The following is a 26,785-nucleotide window of genomic DNA, read 5'->3' as shown; positions in this document are numbered from 1 at the left end:
CCAGATACCCAAATTAGCTTTATATCGAAGAATTCGAATGCAATCGAAAGAGAACCCAGGGTCCTAATTGCCGCTTAGCTGTCGGAGTAAATATTTACTTTCTTAACAGTTATTACGCAAGTGAGTAGCCAATAAGCTGCTCCTTTGATTGCGGCCATCTCTACTTGGAACATAATGCAGTGGTTCAGTAGTCTGGATTTGTGTCTGATGGGGAGCGTTTCACAGAATACTCCTTCCGTCCAACTTCGAGCCATTCGTGAACAAGTTCTCCACGCCGGGTCCTCAAGTGTTGCACCCAGTCCACTCCTCCCTTGATGAAATGACAGGAGGATGAACCCAACGTTTCTAAGGATACTTGGATGGCCGGTAAGTGAGGTCGAGCCTGAAGCCCATACCTTTCAGCCTGATTGCGGTACGTGCAGCGGCAGTTTTGCCCGCGATGTCTACAAGACACACCAATTTTGAAAATTTTATAATATAATATTTAGAGTAAAATTTAATATAAAAAAAGTTTTTGAAAGCAAAAACAAGCATATTTTTTAAATTAAGAGTCTATGGGAAACTTTGTCGAAGGCTTTCGTAAAGTCAGTGTAAACACAGCCAACCTGGAAACCAGCCGAGAAAGAATCGGAAACAAGCCCATGCTGACTTGGGTAAATTAAAGGTTTAACCGCAAAGTTCAGTTTGGCATTGACTGCGTGCCCAAAAATTTTTGAAATAGTCGATTGATAAATAGATCGTCTTCCATACGGCAGTGAAATTCCGCGACGATAAACATTTGTTGAATACAACTTTCAAGAGATAGACCAAGACCGAACAATTTTTTTATTAAAACTGTCGAAAGTCTATCAGCACTTTTTGGTTTGTCCTTGAGATCTCTCAGTCCTTTCATGGGTTTCTTCAATCTTGGGAACAGAAACAAGTTACAGGGGGCCAAATCTGGTGAATATGGTGGCTGAGGCATGATAACGGTGCTGCTCTTTGCCAAATAATCTCTCACAAGCAAAGATGAGTGAGCAGGTGAATTTTCAAGATGCAAAAGACATGCATTTTTTCCACAATTCCGGGTTTTTTTTTTGTATTGCTTTACGCAAGTGGCGTATTTACCATACGGTCTTGTGGTAAAAACTCCTGATGCACTACGCCATGAAAATCAAAGAAAACAGTGAGCCAAACCTTGAAATTTTATCGAATTTGACGTGCTTTTTTGGTCTTGGCTCTCCTGGGGTCTTTCTTTGGGACGACTGGTCTTTGGTTTCGATGTCTCAACCATACACCCATGATTCGTCACCAGTTATGACCCTTTTAAGCAAATATGGGTCATCATTTACGCCAACCGATATTCCCCAGCAACTTCTAAAATTGTGATTCGACGATTCTCCATAACAATTTTCTTCCCTTTTTCAACATTTTCATCGGTTGTTGATGTGCTGGGGCGCCCAGAGCGAACTCCGTTATTCACATCTTGTAAACATTTCTTTTGACTCAGAGTACTCTGACCATGAAAAAGCTCCGCATAAAATATGATATCTGCCGTTCGGAGTCGGCTTGAAACTGTAAATCCCTCCATTTGTGGAAGAACATCAAGACGCACGTCACAAATAGGAGGACACCAAAAAGGGGTGTACGCGCCAATTATTTGTATATATATATATACTCTCACCGTATGCCACTGTCAACATTTCAAGTGTTTCTGAACACTTAATTCCATTTTTTACACAAAATTTGATGCAACTTCTTTGATCTCTTTGTTTTGTTTTTTTATAGCAGAAAATCGCCGAACACGAAAAAAAACACTTGTCTTATTTCTGCCTCTCACAAACAAACTGAGTATGCTATATTGCTAAAATCATGAATATATTTTTGAGACGAGTATACCAACATACAAAAATAATAATCGAAGGTCGAATGTGGGCGATATTTGAAAATTCATCGTATTTTTTTAACACACCTCGTATTTTTTTCTAAAATGAAAAATTTAAATTTGTGCTAATAAAACTTTGAATAAAAAATAAAGGTTTTTAAATTAAAAAAAAAAAGTTATTTATCTTAAAAATATATAAATTTGTACGTACGATATCTGAACTCTATAGCAAAATTTTCAACATGGAGTAAGTCTCAAAATTATAATTTTTTTTTTTTAATTTTCGCAGTTTACTTCCTCTTATATATATTATAATTGGCGCGTACATCCTTTTTGGGTGTTTAGCCGAGCTCATCCTCCTATTTGTGGTGTGCGTCTTGTTGTTGTTCCACAAATGGAGGGACCTACAGTCTCAAGCCGACTCCGAACGGCGGATATTTTATGAGGAGCTTTTTCATGGCAGAAATACACTCGGAGGTTTGCCATTGCCTGCCGAGGGGCGACCGCTATTAGAAAAACGTTTTTCTTCATTTTAGTGTTTCACCGAGATTCGAACCAACGTTCTCTCTGCGAATTCCGAATGGTAATCACGCACCAACCCATTCGGCTACGCGGCCTCTTATACTCAAGCCTACAAATAAACCAATTTTTAGGAAAATTTAAAACCACATCCCAAAAACTTCGATCACTTCACATGGAATCGATGATGGAAAGCAAAGGATGTTTAGACTCTTAGAATTTTTAGCATGACCTCCATTAATATGCTCTTTTAATGCAACAGCTATAATTGCCCGTCCATAACAATAAATCAATCACAAGAGCTGTTACTAGAAGTACACCAAGCGACCAAATGGCAGCACGTTCCCATGGCACTCGGTTCTACCTTACCGGAACGACCCGGACTTATATCCGGCCAAGGACTGTCACTCCAGCAGCACATGTTTATGCTGCTACCATAACAATAACACGCAAATGGCTGCACAGCAATATTTTTAACAATTTAGATTTGTGTTTTTTTTTGTAACTTTCATTACTGTTTTCTAAAAGTATAGCTCTGTGTCTACAAAGACTATACAAATTAAACTTCAAAATTGTATTAACAAATTAGAAAAATTCCACCAGCTTTCCATGCCAATCCGAAATTTCTGATTAGAATTTCCAGAAACATTTCGCAGTTGCACAGCTTATTAAATTCTAATTTATTGAATAATTCTGTTGATTTTTATAATTTTTCCCTTTTTTCTTTCTCTCGAGTGATAAATTCTAAAACACTTTTCTTTACGAAAGGTGGAAAAACAAATAAAAAGGTTAATAAATAAAACTCTTTATAATAAAATGGTAGGTAGGTAGGTAGGTAAGATGGCAAGAGTACCCCAGGTATACTACAAGTAGCCCTTTACGTGCCGTTTTGATACCATAATGTGGACCACTACCTGTGAAAGGATTTAGGGAAGAGAAAAAACCGTCTACAGCCATCCACCGCTATTGATGTAGCGGAGGAGAGAAAAGGGATCTATGCTGGAGAATTTCTTCAAGTCATTAGGACTCTCAAGCGCCTCGCTGCCAGAGCCGGGCATTTGCAGAGAAAGTATTCCACAGTCTCTTTCTCTGCAAGATCTCCACAGCGTCTGCGATAGGGGTTGTACGGAGATCCAAGCTTCTCCGCATGATTACCACCCAGTGACCAATGAACACCGCAAGGAGTTTGAAAATTGAATGACGGGGGATTCCCATCACCTTAAGCGTTCTGCTTCTATCATATTGAGGCCATAGTGCTTTTGAAATAGCACATGATGAGACAGACCTCCATCTGTCTTGCGCTTTTCTTAGAAAGAAATTGTGTTGTTCCCCTTTAACGACAGCCAAGGGGATACCGATGTCTGAGAGGGGGACAACTGGAGCCGTTTCTGCCGACTTCCTCCTGGCAAGTTCCTGTGCCCAGGAACCCATTTATATTAAAATACTTGACAATGAAATACTTTTTCTTATTGGCAGCGCAGCGCATGCTGGCTATATTCTAAATCCTTAAGTTAGTCAGCAATCAATCTGAATCAATAAATAAGAGTATGTAAGCGAGCATGTAAAATAGTAGCTCTTGCCCCTTTGGCCATGCATACATTTACATATGTAAGCAAAATGCAAGAATGTGACGTTGCTTACGCCCATCAGCATTTTGGTATATTCACACTGCAACACCAAAGTTTATGCAAGCAGTATGCCGCCAACACATCCACTGATGACGTTGTAGATATATAACAAAAATAAACTGGCAGCACAATTAACCAAATTGAAGGAGAATTCTAAAGGAAGCTGTTATGCAAACCACCCACGACTTCCTAGAAACTACTTTAAGTATTCTCTTTCCTACACTATTATACTTGTAAATCGCAGAAAAGTATACAGGTGAATGAGAATTAATGCAGCCTCCAGACAATAGCGTAACTGTAAATAAAGCATAATAGAGTTTATTGAATAACTTAAAGCTTTTAAAATAGTTTCTATAAGAAGGTGCTATTTTCTCGAGTACCCGTAAATTTTCATATTAAATTATTTCAGCATGCAGTTCTTAAAACTTACTTGAAGTTCCGACTTTAATTTAATGAAAGCATTTGCTGTATGGGTCCTTAAATTCAGTTAAGATTACTTCATAAATACTTTAAGAGGCGAACTTGTGTGCAATTAATTTAATTAATTTTCCCTTTTATTGCGTAAGCGATTCATATTTTAAGCTACATATGAGCATTACGGGCAAGTAAGTATGCAGTAAGCAGCTCTCCAATCGGTTGCAACTTTTAAACAACAGCAGCAACAACAAGAATTGAATCATAAACACTTAAGCAACACTTAACTGCCAGCGAGTGGATTAGCAGCAGCTTATGGGCAACTGATGCATGGGAATTAAAGCATGTAAATTGTTGCATAGAAATGTAAGCGAAACAAAGCGAACATCCGGTATAGAACTAGTCCCATTGTAGCATTTATAAACTACTTCACTTAAATGGCTACGTCAGGCGAAGTCCTTACTGGAGGGGTGTTTAATCAAAGGAAGCTCAGGCAAACCCTCTCTAAGGACATACTGAGACTACAGACGGGCATTTTCACAGGTCACTGCAGATTTTATAGCCATCTACACAAGATTGAGATATGGTCTACTGACTTTTGTCTTTTCTGTGTCCAGTCCGCGGAAACTCCAGCACATCTTCTTATCGAATTTAATGTTAAGGCGCGAAAAAGAATGAGATATCTCGAGCGGCACATACGCTCAGCCCAACACTGACTTAAGTTAAGCAAAGGAACTTAGCACTCTAAGTTTACCAAGGGAACTTGGTTTGGGTGAGATGATGTGATGAGTAGAGGGCATAAAAACCCATGAGCTCAATATCTCTAGAATTTGGTGTTGGTACTGGAAAGAGATGCAACGCGTACTAGATCTGAACTGTCCCATTATGCACTAGTTTGAAAATTGCCGAAAAGGCACGTTCCGCAAATCTATGGAAGCGTCAACTTTTTCAAATATGTAAAAAGCACAAGAATCGGGTTGAAAACAAAAATCGGTCATATAAGCCTAAAGCCTCTCTAGCACCTAATTGCCCTGGCTACAGCCTCTCAGTCCAAGTTGTTTAACTCCCTCAGTTTTCGTCTGATTTGTTTGAAATTTTTACACAAATCTACAGAAACGTCAACCTTTCCAAATATGTAAAAACACAAGATTCGGGTTGAAAACAAAAATTCGGTCAAATTAGACTCCGAGACAAAAATTTTAGTTATACTCAAATACTAAATATGTATATATTCAGGAGCATTTTCATAGCAGAAATACAATCGACTTGAAATACATACTCAATAATAAAAAAGACTGAAAAACTTGTATTCTTTTAAATACACAAAATTTCTTAAATTTTACGCTACTCTAACACTAGGGAAAAGTAATGCAGAGCGTACTAGATCTCACCTACCTTATAAAACACTAGTTCCCAATTATCGAGAAAGATATAAATTGGAAGAAATGTAACCCTTCTTAAACAACCACATGTCAAAGTCTGCAATTACTTAGAGAAATATAAATAGCACACACACTACTCATATAAAGGATCGTTAAATTTGAAGGGCCGATGTTTAATGTAAACCACACCTGAACATCAAGTTTTTTTCTACATCTCATTAGACATTTTTCAATTTCAGACTAATTCAATTAGAACCATGGAGAGACAATCGAGCAATGCGTTAAAGTTATTCAGGCTTATTATGAAAACGGGCGTTCAAATCAAAATGCATATCGCGCACTTCGTGAAGAAAATCATCTTAAGTGATGAGGCACATTTTCACCCCAGTGGATTCGTCAATAAGCAGAATTGCCGCATTTGGGTGAATGATAATCCAAGAGTGATTGCCGAAAAACCAATGCACCCACAAAGAGTGACTGTTTGGTGCGGTTTATGGGTCGGCGGCATCATTGGGCCGTTTTTTTTCCACAATGAGGCCGGTCAGGCAGTTACTGTGAATTGTGTTCGCCATTTTGAGATGATAACGAACTTTTTATGGCCCGAATTGGAAGATATGGATGTGGACGATATGTGGTTTCAACAGAATGGTGCCACTTGTCACACAGCTAACGAAACAATGGCTCTTTTGCGCGAAAAAATTGATGGCCGAATAATTTCACGTCGCGGCGATGTCGATTGGCCGTCAAGATCATGTGATTTGACACCGTTGGACTTCTTTCTTTGGGGTTATTTGAAATAGGAGGTGTACGTCGATAAGCCACTAACAATTCAAAAGCTAAAGGATGAGATAGTTCGGCACATTAACGGCATAGAACCTCAATTATGTCTCAGCGTCATCGAAAATTTGGACCATCGGATGGAGGTGTGCCGACAAGGTCGTGACGGCCATTTGGCCATCATAATAAAAAGAAATGACAATAATTTCCTAAAAAACTGTATTTTATTCAAAACCAACACCGCGCCTTGAAACTTAACCACCCTTTATATATATAAGCTAGTTATAAATTAACTAGTTGCACACTAGTTCGATACTAGCGGAAATTCCAGCAGAGATAAATACTCGTACATAATATGTAAGTACATAAGTGAGTACATAACCTTTATATGAGGACTTTATGACGCTCGTAAAGTATTGCGTGAGCATATGAGTTATTGTGAATTGGCTACAAATTGACGGAAATTGAGGCACTTGCATGTCATACGTGCACACATACAGACGAGTACATTTGCGAAGCGTCATAAAACTGTGTGCTTGTAAATGGTAAACTTCTCAACTTCATTGGTGTCAAGTCACAGTGTAAAGAAAATACAATTACTTCACTTACGTGTGCCATCGAAGCGGGTTGCGATCGTATCCAGAAAGGTATTTTGGGGCGCAAGCAGCCCCTTTCGGGCTGGCATTGGATTGTAGGGTCTTTTATATAATTTCTTTTCACGATGAAAATCTGTAATTGAAAGAGTGCGTGTGAAAAAGTTATAAAAATGTATTTTAATTACAAATATGCATATTTATAATAGATATATATACAAGGTGGCGTGATATTAATCAAGCAATCTATTTAGTTTTTGAATAACATTTTTACTAAATAAAATACAAAAGATTTTTTTTTGGATTCTTGATCGCAAGTGTCAAATATGACTGACGAGAGGATGATTAATTTTGCACCACCTTGTATATATTATATTATTTTCCTAAATATGTATGTTTTCATTATCTATAAGAAATTCGTAGAAATGAATTTATTAATTTTTCATAATTAATACCTATAAGATAAAAATGGCTAACAAATAGCATACTAAAGTATTTGAGAAAATTCAAAAATGTGTGGTCAATAACTGGTTTTATGAGCCTAAAAACTCATTTTCCTGTTATTTTGATCCATCTTGTTATGGCCCCATTCAAATGGCAGGCAGAGTATTGCTTTTAAATTTGTCCATTTTAAGTTCAAGTAGTGTCAACAAGCTGAAAATAGTTGTAATTTGCTTTATGAAATTGTTGGCGCTTAAGTTTTTTATAAAAATATAAAATAAATTTTAGCAGAACGACAAGATGTTGTAATATCACACATTTTCATTTGACAGTTGATGCTTTCCATTTAAATTCAACCGGGCTATTCGGGTCATGTTCTTCGATTTCGATGTAACTTAAATATGTTGCTCTCTGGTCAAAATAATGAGACACGTATTTTTTTTTTCGCCCAAAAAAAATTTTTTTCTAGCTTTATCGGCAATTTTGTTTTTCGGCTCAAAATCGATTTTTTTTAATAATATAAGATTTTTTTTTTTTTAAATGCTCATAACTTAGTCAAAAATGAACCGATTTTAATAATTTTGGGTTCAAAATGATCGTCATTACTTACACGAGCGATTTCATATAGAAATAGTTGCAAAAAAGTAGTTGAAAATTTTTTATTTTGCGAAAAACAAAAAGTGCGAAGCAGGGTGTTTATTCAAAAATTCATTACTCAAAAACAACGCATTTTAGCTACTAGGCATGCAGCTCAATTAAAGTTTGAGATATCCTTTTGATTTGGAAAAAGTTATAAAAAAAAAAAAGTACACTTTTTGAAATATTGAATTTCGAAAAAATTTCATTTTTTTTTTCTTTTTTGCTAAATAAAAAAATTTCAACTACTTTTTTGCAATTGTTTCTACATGAAGTCGCTTGTGTATGTAATTACGATCATTTTGAACCCAAAATTATTAAAATCGGTTCATTTTTGACTAAGTTATGGGCATTTAAAAAAAAAAAAATTTCTTATATAATTAAAAAAAATCGAGTTTGAGGCGAAAAACAAAATTGCCGATAACTCTTGAAAAAAAATTTTTTCGGGCGAACAAAAAAATACGTGTCTCATTATTTTGACCAGAGAGCAACATATTTAAGTTACATCGAAATCGAAGAACATGACCCGAATAGCCCGGTTGAATTTAAATGGAAAGCATCAGTTGCTTTTGTACGAGATAAAGCTATCTCTTTTGACACTCGCATACGGCGCATTCTTAGAGAAACTGAACTTTTGATTTGGCTGCAACTTGTCGTTCGAGTTCGGCATAAAAAAAAGGGACATATTAAGAACTTGGTGTGGGTATCTTCAGGACCTTTTTTATACAAATAAGAGCATAAAAACGATATTTACATTTTTTAGGCTTTTTACTTAACTTCTTTCATATACAAAAATGAAAAAAAAAAATCTTTTTTATTTTAATAATGGCGCCGGAGTTGACCCTCCCAAAAAATTGGACCTGGACGGTATTGTCCATTTTGGCTCTTCTATTTATCTGTAACACAAAAACCAAAAACAATTATTAATCAGTATGACTGTAGCTATGTCCCATACTAGAATAAAAAAAAAATAAGAAAAATTGGCAAAATCGGTTTTGAATTAGACACTCTAAAAATTAGGTTTTCTATCAGTTTTTTAATAAAAAAATACGAAATAATTAAAATAATATTATGATTCTAGTACAGGCGATAGCCATTTATGTTGTGAAGAATATATTAAAATTTCAGACGATTCGGTTGAATAGTATTTTTTTTTTTACAACACCAGGCCGAAAAAATTAGTTTTGAGATAATTGAGTTTAAAGTTTTGAGAGTGAAATGCGACAATTGATGCCGCCGCGTAACGAATCTGACTCTACCTGCTAAAACGGCTGTAGAATCGAAAATACTGATACTAAATACTCCAAAAATTTGAAGCGATTTTTTGAAAATTCTAGGTTCGAAACCGGTATTTATCTTTCTGGTTAAGCAATAAGCTGTACCCTCATAAACAAAAAACGAATATTCTCAAAAAACAAAAAGTGCGTGTAGCGTAGTAAACATAACAGAAGTGAAACTTTCAAGGCAGACAAAGAAAGAGAGAGACCCAAGAGAGAATGAGAGAGAGTGAGAGAAAGAATATAGATTTAAATAAATTCACATCATATGCAGAGAATACAAATAGGCAAAATTTACAAAAAACGGAGAAGGGTTGACCAGTGTAGGTAAACGCCGGACACAAAACGTGGCAACAACGCGCACTACACCGAGCGCTTATCACCCACACATACGCAGCGATTCCAGGACCGCAGCAACGGCATAAATTACCGCAAGGCAATACCATTAAATCCGACGCCTGAATGAATAGCACTTTATGGTACGCACAAGCACCAGCCAAGAAACGGAAGTAGGCGCCAAAAAGTAGGCACCAAAAAAAACACGCCAAACAAATTGGAACCAAAAAACGCCCCAAACAGTAGGCACCAAGGATATATTACGCCAAAAAGTAGGCACCAAAAAAAAAATATATATACAGTAGGTTCTGTTTTTATGCGGTAGATACGTTCCGCAAGAAACAGCATAAAAAAAGCTATTAGTTCTATAGTAAAACTATAGATACGTTTCAAATGCTAAAATCGCATAAATCTGAAATAATGTAATAAAATCGCATAAAAAAGGGCACTAGTCCCATATTATAACTATAGATACGTTCCATAGACCGCATGAATCTGAAATAATTAAATAAAATCGCATAAGCAAAATATTGTATTTTTGAAAATTATATCTTTATTTAAGAAACGTCAGAATCGAAAAATAAATTTAAGTCAGAAATAAAATCAGACAATACCCACATGTTGCGCGTTCGTTTAGGATTTGGCGTAAAATCACTTTCGTCACTTTAGGAAATGTACACGTCTGATCTAGATAGTTATGCAGGCGGTTCTATACTTGTAGGGTTAGCATTTCTGATGTAATCTGTGATGAGTTTTTGCTTAGCTGGTTTAGTATATTGTTTATATGTACAATTCCCGATAGGTCGACATGCATTTTGTAATTTAAAAAAAAACCGCACTATTTCAAAACCGCATAAAAACAGAACCTACTGTATATATATCTTACAGGTTTGCACCAACAAACAAGCGCCAAAAAGTAAGCAGTGTTATTTCTCACTAGAATTAGCAACCACAAGAAAAAACTCAGGAGAAATAGCCTAAAGTGTTTCTAAGATATATATAAGGTATAGCTCTCTCTCTCCTTTTCCTCTACGTTACATTTTCTCTCTCACGGACGGTACATGGCCTTGAAATTTTACTCTCTATTCTCGCTCGTCCATCGACGCCTAAGAAGTTTCACTTCAAAAAGGTAATCAAAACTGAACAAAATATTGATGTGGCTTACCGCCGACTGTTATGCATAAAAATATACCGGTTAATTTTCGATTTAAATGAAAAATTTCTTTGGGCTCTTTACTGAAAAAGAAGTGATACTTATAACAAAGAGTACTGTTTTTTTCTCCCTTTGGGTCAGAATGGTGTAAATGTTCCGCTACTTTGTACTACTCAGGACCAGATGTTGTAAGTAAATAATTCAAAATATCAATATTTGTTGAAGTTCCACTACACCTTCTTTAACCCTGGATGGTTACTCTTCGTCGAATCGACGAGACTCGTTTACTCTTCACTGCATAACTTTATTATGTGTGTTCAGTGAGCGGACGCATGCTGTATATTTATTTTGTTCAAGCTGAAATTTACAGGTGTGTACTCGTCACAATGACGAAGAGTAACTTTACTGTGACTTTTTGCTCTCACAGTGTAATAAATTTGTTGTTATATTTTGATGTTTTGTTTAATAGTTTTGTATTAGTATTATTAAAAATTATTTATTTTCAAGCAGTTTATTATTTTTTATGTTAAATATTTTAAACTTTTTATTTAATTAGAGCAAAAAATGAGTTCTAAGAAAGTACTAACTGAAGCTGATATCGAGAGGTTTTTGCAAAATTGTGACGACGATTTCAATTTCTTGGGTAGTTCAGAGGAAGATGACGATAGCAATCAAGGTGGCGAAAACAATGAAGAAGATCAGGCACCAGTTGCTGGAGATGACGTTTCACTATCGTCTGAGTTTTCTGAAGAAGAACTTTCCGATGAAGATGATATTCCGCTAAATATGCTTCGCTCAAGAACGAATGTAATTGACTTTTCAAAAACAATTCTGCGCGGGAAAAATTTTCATAAATGGTCCACTAAAAAAGGAAAATCACATCATCGGGCTATGAACTACGTGCACAAAGCTAGAGGCTCGTCTCGTGAATGCAAAGGAGTAGTAGATCCTCTTGAATGTTTTAAATTATTCATCACTTCTGAAATTGTTGATGAGATTGTGCAGTGGACAAATGTCGAAATACAGAATCGTCAGAAATCTAATTCGCAAATGGGTCCTACTGATTTATCTGAGATATATGCGCTACTAGGACTCCTAGTTCTTACGGCTATTAAGAAGGATAATCACCTTACAACAGACGAACTTTTTGATCCTACTTATTGTGGTTCGCGCTACTTGGCTACTATGGGTAAATTTCGCTTTAAATTTTTGATGTCGTGTCTTCGCTTTGATGACAAAAGTGTCAGATTGAGACTGATAAATGACAAATTTACTCCTATAAGAAAGGTTTGGGATCTTTTCATCCAAAAATGCCGCCAAAACTACGTCTCCGGTTTGTACTTGACAATTGATGAACAGCTACTGGCTTTCAGAGGACATTGCCCCTTTCGCATGTATATCCCAAATAAGCCAGCTAAGTTTGGGTTAAAATTAGTAATGTTATGCGATAGTGGTACAAAATATATGATAGATGCTAGCCCATATCTGGGGAAAGGCTCTAATCCAACAGCAATTTCTCTTGGAGAGTACTATGTAAAAGAACTGACGAAAACTGTCCATGGAACGAATCGCAACATAACAATGGATACCTGGTTCACATCAGTTCCCCTGCCAAATCTCTGCTTTCCGAACCCTATAAATTGACAATTATTGGCACTTTACGGTCGAATAAAAGAGAAATACCGAAGGAAATGGGCAACGTTAAAGGACGGAAAGCCGGAACATACATGTTTTGTTACGACAATGAACTGACTTTATTATCGTACAAGCCAAAACCAAATAAATTTGTATATCTTTTATCCAGCTGCAATGAAGAAGGAACAATAAATATGAAAACCGGAAAGCCACACATGGTAGAATTTTATAATCAGACTAAAGGCGGTGTCGATACTCTAGACCAAATGTGCAGTGTTGTCTCGTGTTCTCGAAAAACCAACAGGTGGCCAATGTGCCTATTTTTTGGAATTTTAAATATCACTTTTGTGAACAGCTACGTTATATATACACACAATATGCTGCATAGAAATCAAAAACCCAAAAACCGACGACAGTACCTGAAAGATCTTCATGAATCTCTAGTGGTTCCCTTTTTAAGAGACAGACATGAGAAACCTACCTTGCAGACCTCAATTAAGGAGAGTATTGAAAATATAATACCTAATCCGCAGGAAGGCATTGACAACGCTGATAAAGGACCAAAAAAACGTAGAATTTGTCACTTCTGTCCGAGTAGCAAACGAAGAATGACAAAAGCCACGTGCAATATATGCAAAAAAAGTATTTGTGGTGAACACAAAGTTGAACTTTGTGTCTCATGTAGAGAAAAGGCTATTTACTAAAAACTTTTTTATATTATATTATTTGATTTATTTTCTTTAAATGTTGTATATGAAAAAAGCAACTTTTATTTTTATTTGTTAGTTTTTGTTTTTATAAAAAGTTAATTATTTTTAAAAGACCAAAAAAAAAGAGTACAAACTCATATTGAATTTAAGAGAGAAAAAGACTATTTATTTTTGTATTTAATTTTTTTTCATTGTTTTAAATAAAAAATGCAACTAAAAAAAGAGTTTTCTTATTTTTATTTTTAAAAAGTATTTTTCTAATATAGAATCTTCATAAAAAATAGGTCGCCGATCCGACGAAGAGTATCCTTAATGTACTAAAATGAAGAGTAACCATCCAGGGTTAAAAACTCAATCTATATATGCTGTAGTCTTTATTAGGCGCTTCTTCTGCCTACTCCAGGAGCAACTGAACAGAAATGACGCCAATAACTGCATCTGCTAATTTAAATAAATTTATTATTATGTTGCTAATCTGATTAGACTATTATACGCACATGTGTCTTTCGATTCCCATACACATACAAATATGTGTACCCAGCAGGGAAGAGCCAAACTAGTAATGAAACATTCTAGTTCAGGTACTAGTTTTTAACAGAAATATCATACTAGCTCGGCATTGACCAGAATTATACCGAGAGCAGTGCCGACGGAAAATACCCATGAAAGGAAAATCGCCACCCACCATTTTCTCGCCGAATTGAAAGCTGCAAGGAGTTACCTACATACCTATATGCCGCAAAACGAATACGGATATGCAAGATTACGTTGCACCACACATATTGACATAATCGGCCTTAACAAACCGCTGTTAAAAAACATAAATACCTGTAAATAATTAGCGCATACACTGCCAAGTGTTTGGCCGAGCTCCTAATCTTATTTGTGGCGTGCGTCTTGATGTTGTTTCACAAATGAATGCACCTACAGTTTTAAACTGACTCCGAACGGCAAATGGCTTTTTATGAGGAGCTTTTGCATGGCAGAAATACACTCGAAGGTTTGACATTGCCTGCTGCGGATTGACCGCTATTAGAAAAAACTTGTCCCATCATTTAGATGATTTATTCACGGAAATTTCAACCTACGCACTCCGGAATGGTAGTCACGCACCAACCTATTCGGCTGCGGTGGCCACTTTTAGTTCGGCCTTTTATAAGCTTAATACATAAGCAAAGCAAATGGGTCTGCTGGTGAACGGGGCCAAAACGAAGTAAAACCTGTCATCAAACCACCAGTCGTCGCACTCGCATATCGGCACCCACGTCACTGTTATGATTTCGAAGTTGTAAAAGACTTCGTTTATTTAGTAACCAGCATTAACACCAATAACAGTGTCAGCCTTGAAATCCAATGCGAATCTCTGTTGCCAACAAGTGCTACTTTGAACTAAGTAAGCAACTGAGTAGTTAAATCCTCTCTCGACGAACAAATCTGACCCTCTATAAAGCACTCATTATGCCCGTGACACTGTTCACTAGACAGGACTAGTTTACTGGGGCCCGTCCTAACGCGTGGCGCACAGGCTTAGACGGTGAGAATATCCGGTGAAGCGTCCCTTGGAGAGTTTTAGAGAAAGATTCTATGGAAGATTTTTATACTTTTGTACGTTCTTCACGGCGAGACGATGGAACAATGAGCTGTATGAGCTTTACGACGACATACGCATAGCGTAGTGAATAAGGATCAAGCTGCTACGTTGGCTGGATCAAGTCTTCCGAATGGATACAAACGTTCCGGCTCTGAAATTATTCGACGCGGTGGTAGTAAAAAAATAGGAGTGCCTCCTCTGCGTCAGGTGAAGATTTTTTTATGGCTAGTATGACTTGATATTTCAACTGGTATTATGCTGATGCATGACCGCACAGTTGACATTTCGCACGCCATTGCCGTAATATGATAACACCTGCTAAGATATATCATGCAAAATTAAAAAAACCTACTGCTTCAGCAGCAAAGTCACTGTTATGATTCTAGTAATATTTTTTTCCTGCGGGGTAAGCAGTCATAAATACTCCACTATCAACTCCACGCATAGTAATTTATTATGTCCATTAACATCCAGAGCGCATAAATACAAGCATATGTGTGTACATATTTACATATAAATAATTTAGTAAAAGCACTTTATTTGTTTTTGATGCATTAATTTGATTTTACCTATTGCTACCGAATGCAAATATTTAGCGCAGGAAATTGTAAAACGAGAAAAATGCATTGCAATTGATAGCAGCTTATTTCATAGAGATTTATTATAAATGTTTGTAAAGCTATTTTTGTATGGTAAATAAATTTCAGCCTCATATGCACGAGTATACAGTTGAGGGCACACAAATGAGGACGGGCGGTAAGGTTACATTTAGAAGGTATAGCAGAGGCTACTCTTTTAGAGTAACAACCCGTTACCGAGTTACGGCCGACCTCACTAGCTCTCTCCAGGCGCCTCTGCTCCGCGCGCGCCTTCTCCAATTCTGTACACCAAGCGAGCATAGGGTTTCCTCCACCTGGTCTTTCCACCGGAGCAATGGTCTTCCTCTGCGTCGGCTCCCTTGGACTTCGCCCTCGAACACCTTCTTTGCTGGAGCTTCTTCATCCATACGCACGACATGCCCTACCCAACGCAGGCGTTGGATGGCGATGCGTTGAACTACATCAATGTCGGCGTAGAGCTCATACAGCTCGTGGTTCATTCTTGAACGGTAGTCTTCGCCAACGCGCACAGGACCGAGGATCTTACGAAGAACTTTTCCCTCGAACACCCCAAGAGCGGCTGCATCGCTTTGTGACACTACCCATGCCTCTGCGCCATAAAGCAACACGGGTATGATGAGCGTCTTGTTAAGTGTCAGTTTGGTCATGCGAGAGAGGGCTCGACTACTCAATTGCTTACTTAGCCCATAGTAACACTTATTAGCAAGAGTGATTCTCCGTTTGATCTCCAGGCTGATATCGTTGTTGCTGTTAACGGCGGTGCCAAGATAAATAAATTTTGGTACAACTTCGAAAGTATAGTTGTCTGCAATGACGTGCGTTCCTACACGCCGTGTGTTCCGCGTTGTAGACAGCATATACTTTGTTTTACCCTCGTTCACCGCCAGACCCACTCGCGATGATTCCTTCTCGATAGCAGAAAACGCAGCCGTGACATCTCGCTTACAGCGGCCGATAATGTCAATGTCATCGGCGTACGCAAGGAGCTGGACACATTTGTAGAAAATAGTGCCATTACGATGCACACCTGCTTTTGGGAGCACCCCTTCCAAATCGAAGTTGAAGAGATTGCATGACAGTGGATCGCCTTATCTGAAACCTCGAACGGTACTGAATGGCTCGGAGAGGTTATTTCCTACCTTGACGGAGCTGGTTGTGTTGTTCAACGTCATTCTGCAAAGCCGTATGAGCTTCGCTGGTATACCGAACTCAGACATGGTGGCGTACAGGCAATCCCTTATCGGGCTATCGAACGCAGCTTTATAGTCGACAAAAAGATGATGGGTGTCGACTTGCTTTTCATGGGTCTTTTCCAGGATTTGGCGTAATGTGAAAATCTGGTCAATGGTGGACTTACCACTTCTGAAGCCGCACTGATAAGGCCCGATCAGTGTGTTGGCAAACGGCTTAAGTCTTCCACATAGGACGCTAGAAAGGACCTTGTAAGCGATGGTTAGAAGACTGATGTCCCGGTAGTTGGTGCAGATCGTCGGATCACTCTTCTTCAGTACAGGACAAAGGACACTGAGATTCCAATCGTCGGGCATGCTTTCTGCTAGCCATATTTTGCAGATGAGCTGATGCATGCTCCCTATCAGCACATCGCCGTCAGTCTTGAACAATTCAGCGGGCAAGCCGTCAGCGCCAGCCGCTTTGTTATTCTTGATCCGCTGAATGGCAACTCTGACTTCGGCATGACTAGGTGGTGGAACGTCCAAATTATCGTCGATTAGCGGTATCGGGTCATCTTCAGACATAAAAGACATTATTATTTATGGTTAATTAAAAAACATTTTTTGTTGCTTGCATTTTTTTCTTTTACACGTCCCGAGGTCCGATTTTTGTTCTATTTTTAGTTGAAGGATATATAAATATATATTTTCGCCCTTCCTTACTGAATCATAGAGTCTCAATACATAATTTAAAATCAGATTTATTTAATGCTAGGACCTTCACTTGCCCCCAAGAGCGGCCTGCTTGTCGCGCTTCTACTTCGACTAGCTTTGACCTCCTTGTATTCAATGGTCTGCCACATCTGCAAATTGCTTGTGTGTTCCAGTCTTTATTCGGCTTCCGTAAAGTATAGACAATACATTTGAACTTAAGACGTCGAATTGCCAGGTGTAAAGATTTTTAGTTTGTCATGGCCCAGAGATTATTGTTGTAGACAGAGTTAGGCCAAAAAATGCATATATGAAAGCTGCGGTTGATAAAAACTTGTAGGTCATGTATGTCAAGCACAGATGTGTTCCACGTCTCGTATCCGTGTAAAACAGTTAATAAAAATCATCAATAAAATTTGAACCCAGCCCTGACAACTAAAATTGGCTGCCTGACAATGTTTTTAATTTTCAATTTTTTAAAAAGTTTTTCCAACTTTAAATCATTAAAAAAAAGTCGTGTATGGAAACTCTCCAGGAAATAATTTTTAAAAGGTCTTTTTAGATATCCCAAAATGAAGTACAAGCAAATCAAAAATTTTTTACCATAGTCGAAAATCTCTTAAAAATTTAAGTTAATGAGAAATTTCCTAAATAATAATGTCCTTAATGGGAATTTTCTTTAACAATAAAAAAATGAAAAACAATATCTAAGTTTTTTAAACTTTTTATTAAACTTCTGTTTGATACAAGGGTGCTAAAAAAACATTTTTTTTTTTGTTTTTAATTTTATTAATTTTACAAATGGCACTAAAGCTGACCCTCCCGAAAAATTAGACCTGGACGGTGCTGTCCATTTTGGCTCTTTTATTTATATGAAACACAAAATCCATAAAAATTATTTATTAGTATGACTGTAGTTATGTCCCGTATTAGAATAAAGACAAAAAATTTGATGAAATGGCTTTGAATTTGACACTCTAAAAATCGTTTTTTTTTTAGTTTTTTAATCAAAAAAATACAAAATAATTGAAATAGTATCATAATATGATTCTAGTACGGGCAATAGCCATTGATGTTGGGAACACCATATTAAAATTTCAAACGATTCGGTTGAATAGTTTTTTTTTTTTTCTTGGCAACACCAGGCCGGAAAAAGTCGTTTCGAGATAAATGAGTTTAAAGTTTAAGGTACAGAAGCACGCGGACCGCTCTCTACCTAGTTAATAGGCTGCGCCCCATGCAAATTTCACAGTGTATTCTTAAGATACTAGACTTTCGAAATATCGAAAAAAACAAAAAAAAAAGATTTTTCGAAATTTCTAGACCACCGGATCCCCTTAAGTATTTACCGTGACTTTGCTGGTAACCGTGTATAAATACATTCAGTATGTGCCCCTTCAATTCATAAGGTGATTCGCCTTCAAGAGAAATAGTTATGCAATTGTGAGTTCTTAGAGTGAATTGAGCTTTAAGAAAATAGGCAAAACGTTGAGTCTTGAAAAGAAAAAGATATCAATCAAAAAGTGCTTCTGTCAAAAATATATCTCTAAAAATTACAAAAGTAGCAGATGTGTGAAGAGGAGCAACTGCTTAGTGTACATGAGAAAGTCTCGCTCGAAAAACGATTACTAGCTGGAAGTCTTCAGTTGACAAACTAGATTCAATTTGGATTATTATGCACAGTTCTATTGAAGATTTCAAAATTTTTTCAAGCTGAAATGCTTATTAAGGTGCGCAGGAAGATCGACAAAGTTATTATTTGTCATTTTAAAAACAGAGGGGGCTGAATTTGTGAACCTTTGATCTTAAGGCTTTAAAAAACGAGTTCATAGTTCATACATACATGACATATTAAGAAAAGCTATCAAACTATGCCTTTATAAAAAAGGACATATACTTATGTATATTCCCAATTTTCTGTCAGTAACTGTATGTATGCATAACACAGCAATTGCATTAGTATCGAATGAAAGTAATTAAGTGCTACTGCGGAAATTAATTTACCTGTGAGCATAATTTAAAGCAAAAGCAAAATTTAATACTTCCTTTTAATTTTAATGGCATAATTCTCAATGTATTAATTAAAACATTTAAAACGAATTTAATATTTGCAACGGAAGCAATAAATGGTTTGAACGTGAGCAATTCCAGATCTGGTACATGAATATAAATGGACTGAAGGTAAGAGACAAGTAGACAATTGAGTGTGCCTGTCCTAACGCGTGGCGCACAAGCTTGGACGATGACAACATCTCACAAGGCGTCCCCTGGAGTGTGTGAGAGAAAGATTCTGTGGAAAATTTGTATACCTTAGCATGTTCGCGACAGCGAGTATCGTAGGCGATGGATCAGGTTTTTTCTTTATTGGTGGGTGAAGTAGGGTTCAAAAGTTCAAAATGCCTTCGCATTTACAGGGACCGCCGTCTACTGCGTCGGGTGGTGTGGCCACTAAAGCGATCCCTCCTCTCCTCCTGGGGAGTCACCCTTCCCGGAACTGCTTTCTATATTACTTCGGGAGGGCGCAGAACGGTATCCATAAAGGACCAATTCTATTCACCCACGTTTGGGTCCACCATATTTGTAGCTACCTTTATGCTATAGGATCGTCTTCTTGTGACTCTATCAGGGTAGCTTCACTTTGTCGCACTGTGTCAAGCTCAATTTTTTTTTTTTGGTAGTACGTTCTCGATGTATTTCATTACCGCGTTCCAGTTGTTCCCACGTTCGACCATTTTGCTGATTCTGTTGCTCGGCGCGATGTCCCCAATTTGCTCCATCAGAGTACCTCTTTCCGCGAGCCACCTGTCACAACTAAAAAACGTGTGTTCAGAGTCATCGCTCGGTCCTTCGCAGTGTGTGCACTTGGAATCGGTTACCTTGCCCATACAGTTAGGTAACTCCGGAAGTATCCGTGAGGTGAGAGAAACTGAGTTAAGAAGTAGTTCACTTCTTCGAAGTTCCTTTGGATCCATTTGTCAATTGATGGAATAAGTTTCGCCGTCCATCTGCCACTCATTTCAGTGTCCCATCGGCTTTGCCACCGCAGCAAGGTTTGGCGTCTCCGTTTTGGGAAGCTAGTGATGACGTGTTTCTTCTTGGAGTCCCACGCATCCATTCGTTCCCGGATCATGAGGTCGATAGGTTTCTGACCGCTGATCACGAAAATTGCAGCGCCTGAGGCAGTGCGGTAGGCTGAGGTAGGCTCTTGTCACTTTTTCTGTACTCACGCGAACTATAGTAAAATAACTGCCGAATTTCCTCTTAAATGCATGTGAGTTCTTCGAAAACGCGACACGGTAACAATGGTCCCTAATGCAGCCAAATGTCAAAAAATAGGCCCATCACAAGGGGTCCGTTCCTACGCTGCGGCAACAAATTTGACTGATAGCAAAATATGTATTTAAGTCGAAGGCGCCGCATTCATGCCGTACGCCATGACGGAATGCACAAAAATTTGCAATTTTCTACTTTTGCCAAATTTTTATCGATTGTGTATTTTATTATATCAAATTAAATGCAGGAAGTAAATGGAATTTAAATTAATTGAGTCAATTGAAATGCACTCTATTCTTTGCGATAAAAGCTTGAAAGAGTAAAGAAAAGGCTAGAATTGACCAAGTTGAAGTTATGGTCATACCCACCATCCACAACTACCATAAATTGTATTAAAACCCCTTTTCGCTTGAATAAACATTGATTTTATAATATACTTCACAACCAACAAAAACCTGTTTATACACAATGAAATATATTATTTATTTTCTCGACAAGAACATCTGTTACTTTTTGGTTTTACACGTCACGACAGTCAGGGACGCAAAGGACCAATTGTGACAGCCTTATTACTTACTTCACCTATTTACTAAATCATATATTTGAGGTGATTATAAATAAATGCGTATTCATGAAATTAAAATTTAATATTGTATTTTTCAGCATCAGTCTCATTGCTTAACAGCCACACTTCGTATTTACTACACAATTTTTGTCCATTTATTGTACCCATCCCATAATAATTTTCTCGCTACTCAATCTTAATTGATGTCTTTTGGAAAACTTGAAACGTTTATAATGTACAATATGAAATGTTTACCCGCAAAAGCAATGTGAAACGTCAAATGCAATATAGCATAGTAATTGCAACAACAAAGAATGAAAATGCAAATTCTTTACGCATTTGCTTAAATTCTCTAGTGATGTCTCCGCATTGCTCCTTTTGCATATCTATTCAAGAAATATGCGCAAAAGAAATATTTTTAAGACAGAAATGTCTGAGATGAATAAATCATAACGCAGACAATAACCCCAAGGACAATGCAAAAATTATTATGAAGGATGAGCTTAAAAAACCAAAGAGCAATGAAGAGCATCAACTTGTGAAAGTGTGCAGATGAAAGAGTTCGGGGCAAATAAGATGGCACAGAAAGGTAAGTGAGACAGCAGTTTAGAGCAGTCTCGTGTTGACTCAAGAGTCAACTAAGTGACTTGCATTGCTGCCCCAAACCTGAACGTTTTGCTTAGCTTACCATATCTGCAGCGTCTGAGGTGCCGCTCTGGCTTTTCGGATGGCATCATTAATATTAACATTCTCAGCAAAACACTATCATTACACGAAGAAGAGGAATCTTAAAACATTCACTTGTTTAATAGATTTAAGCGGTGAGTTCACTACGTCACACTGGTATACCGAAAATTCGATAACTCTATTGGCGGTGATGATAAAGCAAAAAAGCATTTGCTACTTTGGCAGCGAATTGTACACACGCACTATTTTTTTTTTTTTTTTTTAGATAACTCGAAGCGCGAAATATCCGAATTTCTCTCAAAATGAAATTGTGATTATATTTAACTTTGGTGTCATCCACTAAAAAATTCACAAATTTATTTCTATTTGTTCGTTCAAATCCTTTGGCAGCATGAAAAACCCAACCACAGTCCCTTGCTAAGACTTTTCCGTCAATTGTGGGTGGTCGCAGTTTTTAAATGTGAAAGTTAAATTTATTTAATTCACCCCTAAACTAAATCAGATAACCGCAAAGGAATATGCAACGCGATTTAGTGGCAGTCAGGCAAGAACTGCCGTTGAGCATGGCATTGCATATGAATTGTGGTATCGCGAAAATGCGATATGCCCAACAACTTCCAGCAACTGCCGACACCAGCGGCAGTATGAAGCGAAAATAAACAGGAAAGCGGACGTATGCGCTCACTCACCCACAAATATTTTAGCTAAACACATATATGCACACATTTCTACATGCCATACTCGTATTAAAAAAATGTTTTAGTGTATTGGTTTGCCCCTCCAAGATAGGATACGCACACTCATCTCTGCAAAGGTGTAGTTATCAAATATCAACAAGTATAGTAGATATACGAGTATATTAACACGCAATATATTTGGACGCATTGAACACCTGCTTTATGCCCACTAGAAACAAATGGCCGCTGGCTTTATGAGTAGTAGTCTTTACATTTCGCGATTGCCGCTTAACTAGTGCTACATGGATGCAAAATGGACCAGTTGGTGCTCAGGGGTCGAATCATCACATACGTACAACAACTAACCACCATATAAATAGCTTTAAAATATTTTCTAGGTGAAATTGAAAGCCTTTATACCATACTTAAGGTGAAATAAAAGTATGAATATGCCAATTATTGTTGTTTTTTTTATTCTACCACATATACCTATACTTCATTAACGACCACTTGTTTCATTTATCACATAAAAATGTTTCGTCAGTCATAAATACTTAAATACATAAGAAAACAAAAGTAAATAGTATCCAAAACAACTTATAAAATCAAAAATTCTCCACTGAATACTCCATAAAACTCAAAATTCAAAATTGCAGGTACTTATTTCCCTAAGTTTTCGCGTACGGCTTCTAATCGTAGACTTTGTTGGCCATATACATCTTTGGGTGGTTTTGAGTTAATTAAAATTCGTCCTATAATAAATTTATTTATTCATATGTAATTATATATTCTTACAATTTACTTACATCTTTGATTAAATTCGATCGTTTACGGGCGGCTGTCGGTGTTTGAATGACAGTTCGATCAGTCGAGTACGTTCAGCACTCGTTCACACATGTGATAGTGCGAAATATGCACTTTTCAGTGACGTATGGTACGTTCGCTGACGTGATGATTTAACCCAAGTTTTACGCTAGTAGCGCTGGCCTTCACACAAAAGCATGAAATAGCCACTCTCGCCAATGCCGCAGTAGGCACGGGAGTTAATTGCGGCTACTAATGCAAAAGATCGGAATGTCAAGTCGTAATGAAGCCATGATGATACTTCTTGAGTGAAATAAATGTTTTCTTCTTAAACAAGTACTAATAAACTATAAAATAATAAAATAACATAAAACACGTTGCCACCAGACCATGTCATTTGAGAAAGCAGTAGATGAATTACTTCCTGGACTTCATTCTTGATAATATGCTTGTTACCAAGATAGCCTTTTATATATTGCGCCCAATAATGAAAATACAGTAGTATAATCATGAATATGATTTTGTTGTTTTTCATACACTTCTGCATTGAACTTCACTTGGTTCAATTTTGAAAGCACTTTGCCACTCAGAAGTGGATACTTTCAAAACGAGGAGTTAAAAGGCTTCAACAGCTTCTGCAGAAGTTAAAAAACATTGACCTTAGATTTTATTTTTGATGTTCGGGAACAAAAATCATTAGGGGCCAAATCCACCCTAACTCACTAATTCGATCTTTTAACGGTCAAAAACTGTCTTGTCTGAGCTGACACGTGAGATCTCAGATTGGGTTGGTGAAGGATGATTCGTTTTCGGCGGTTGACTCTCCCTAATTCTCCGCAAATCTCTGGCAAACAAATGATTTTATATCACTCAGAATTGACTGTTTGAAGTTTCTCCGGACATGCAGTTGGGACATGCTCAGATTTTCCGAAACAACAGAAACCATTTGCTTTGAGGTGCTTCTTCTGCGAACAACTTTTGTTGCATTAAGCTCGTCTTGTAATACCCATATTGTCGATTGTTCACATGCATAGATCTCAGACTCGTCACTTGTTATGATATCATAGGCGTGCTTCATTTCTTCAACATTTCTTTACACCAATTGAAACGAGCAAAAAATTGTTTATTATACAGTTATGTAAATTGCAAACAAGTACACTTAAAACATTATTAAAAAATTAATTGAATTTAGTCTGATTAAAAGTATCTTTTATGCATGAAAATGACGGAAATATATAAATTTAAATTTAACTTAATTCAAAAACATATCTGAACAGAAAGAGTCATTGATTATGTTGTAAGCGGGAATATTATTTTTATTTTTTCATAACAAATTGGAATGCAAAATTATGTGCGCAAATGTTACTCACAACTTCTCTGTAAAAATGTTCCCACACTTCATCAACTTTGTTTAACATAAAATTTTAGCAGAGAATGTCAAATAAGTGCTAGCAACATAAGTCTTTGTTCAACATTTTCTCACCTTCTTCCTGTTAAACCACTATTGAAATGTTAACTCATAGCAGCAAAATGTATAGCTGAAAGATTGCAGATTTACTTTTTTTGCACCTTCAGTATTCTATGTTCTCTAGCATCAAAACCGTGCCATAATGAACTGATTCTGTGTTAGTTCGAAACTATTCTTTGTACTGCATGGTACATATAAATATATATGTATACGAGTATATAGTGGCATAGTCGCTTGAATGTGTGTAAGTTCGTAAACAGAGTTCTAAAGGAAGTGAGTACTTTCGCCCCATTACGTAAATTAATAGGGCATAAATACTATTTTTAATAAGCACAAAGTAAATTAGTTATACCCAATGCACATTTTGCTACCTATTTGTAAAAACATTTCAATACTAGTATATCAATTTATTACTAATTTTAAGGGATGTCTGCCTGAAAAGAAAAATAAAATCTGGGATTAAACCTTGGGCAATGGTAGCAGGAATATGGCATTGGATAGCGTATCTTGCACCAGGAATTATCGTTACTTCATACTAACATTGCTCAGCTGGTTGGTATCCTCAGTAGAAGCCACTCTAATCTAGTCAGAATCCAATTCCATCTGTTTCTCACGAGTCTCACAAAAACTTTCAACAAAACATAGTTCTTCAACATGTGGATTTGCATTATCTTGTATATTGAGATAATAACTGCTGGTAGTGCTTGTCAAGGGATCATGGTTTCATTTGTAGAAGTCCACGCAAGTGGGAAAAGTTACTGATCGCCATTCACTTGGGAGTGGCCAGGACGATTCTTCTACATATGGTTCAAGCAGCTCACAACTTTTGGGATTAGCCCTCTGGGTAGCTTCCGAACACGCGTTCGAGAGCGAGCCAACGTGAGAAGGCGAAGCATCCCTGGATATATGGCTGTGCGTTGGAAGCTGTCATTCCGCTACACTGATAAGGTCCAATCAGTTGATTGACGCTGGGCTTCAGCCTTTCACACAATACGCTCGCTAGAACCTTATAGGCGATATTTAGAAGACAAATCCCACGGTAATTTGCACAGATTGGAAGATCACCCTTCTTATGGATTGGGCAGAGCACACTTAAATTCCAATCGGCAGGCATGTTTTGATCCGACCATATTTTGCATAGGCGCTGATGCATGCATCTTACCAGCTCCTCGCTGACATGTTTGAATAGCCCAGGTGGCAGACCGTCGGCTCCCGTGGCTTTGTTGTTATTTAGCCGCGTTATCGCTGTTCTCACCTCGTCATGGTCGGGTAGCGGAACGTCAATTCCGTCGTCGACGATTGGGGTATCGGGATCTTCGCATTCTCTGTGGCATGCGCAGCTATCAGTGTTTAACAGGTTCGAGAAGTGTTCCCTCCATAATCTAAGAATACTGTGGATGTCCGTCACCAGATCGCCGTCCTTGTTCTTAGAGGAAAACGCCTCGGTCTTGATAGCTTCTGTAAGCCGCCGAACTTTCTGGTAGAATTTTCGTGCGTTGTTCCTATTTGCCAGCATCTCAAGCTCTCGCACTCACGTATTTCAGCCTCTCGTTTCTTCTGTCGGATAATACGTCTCTCTTCCTTTTTTAGCTCTCTGTAGCGATCCCGCATGGCTCTATAGGCAGCATCTTTCCTTTCTGCGGCAGCATGACATTCCTCGTCGTACCAATTGTTTTTTTGGGTTCGCCGGAATCTGATTTCTTCTTCGGCGGCGGTACGTAGAGAACGAGAAATGATGCTCCATAAAAGAAGAATCAACACACACCATCTTTTCGTCGATTTCAAATGTTGCGATTGCTGAATTCGGTATCCGCGCAAAACTAATACGGCTAGGCAAGATAACGTTGCTCAA

General features: G+C 37.5%; 1 protein-coding gene across 1 annotated transcript in view; it reads right to left on the bottom strand.

The window, feature by feature from the left end:
- Positions 1–7,269, bottom strand: part of LOC129245695 (potassium voltage-gated channel subfamily H member 8) — a 216,844-nt gene extending 209,575 nt beyond the window's left edge. The window contains exon 1 of the mRNA XM_054884034.1: positions 7,194–7,269. Within this exon, the coding sequence (XP_054740009.1) occupies positions 7,194–7,269 (76 nt within the window). The remainder of the gene's footprint in view (positions 1–7,193) is intronic.
- Between the last annotated feature and the right edge of the window lie 19,516 nt (positions 7,270–26,785).

The sequence above is a fragment of the Anastrepha obliqua genome, chromosome 4 (assembly GCF_027943255.1).
Source record: "Anastrepha obliqua isolate idAnaObli1 chromosome 4, idAnaObli1_1.0, whole genome shotgun sequence".
In the NCBI taxonomy this organism is placed as follows: Eukaryota; Metazoa; Arthropoda; class Insecta; order Diptera; family Tephritidae; genus Anastrepha; species Anastrepha obliqua.
This window is presented reverse-complemented; position numbering and strand designations above follow the sequence as displayed.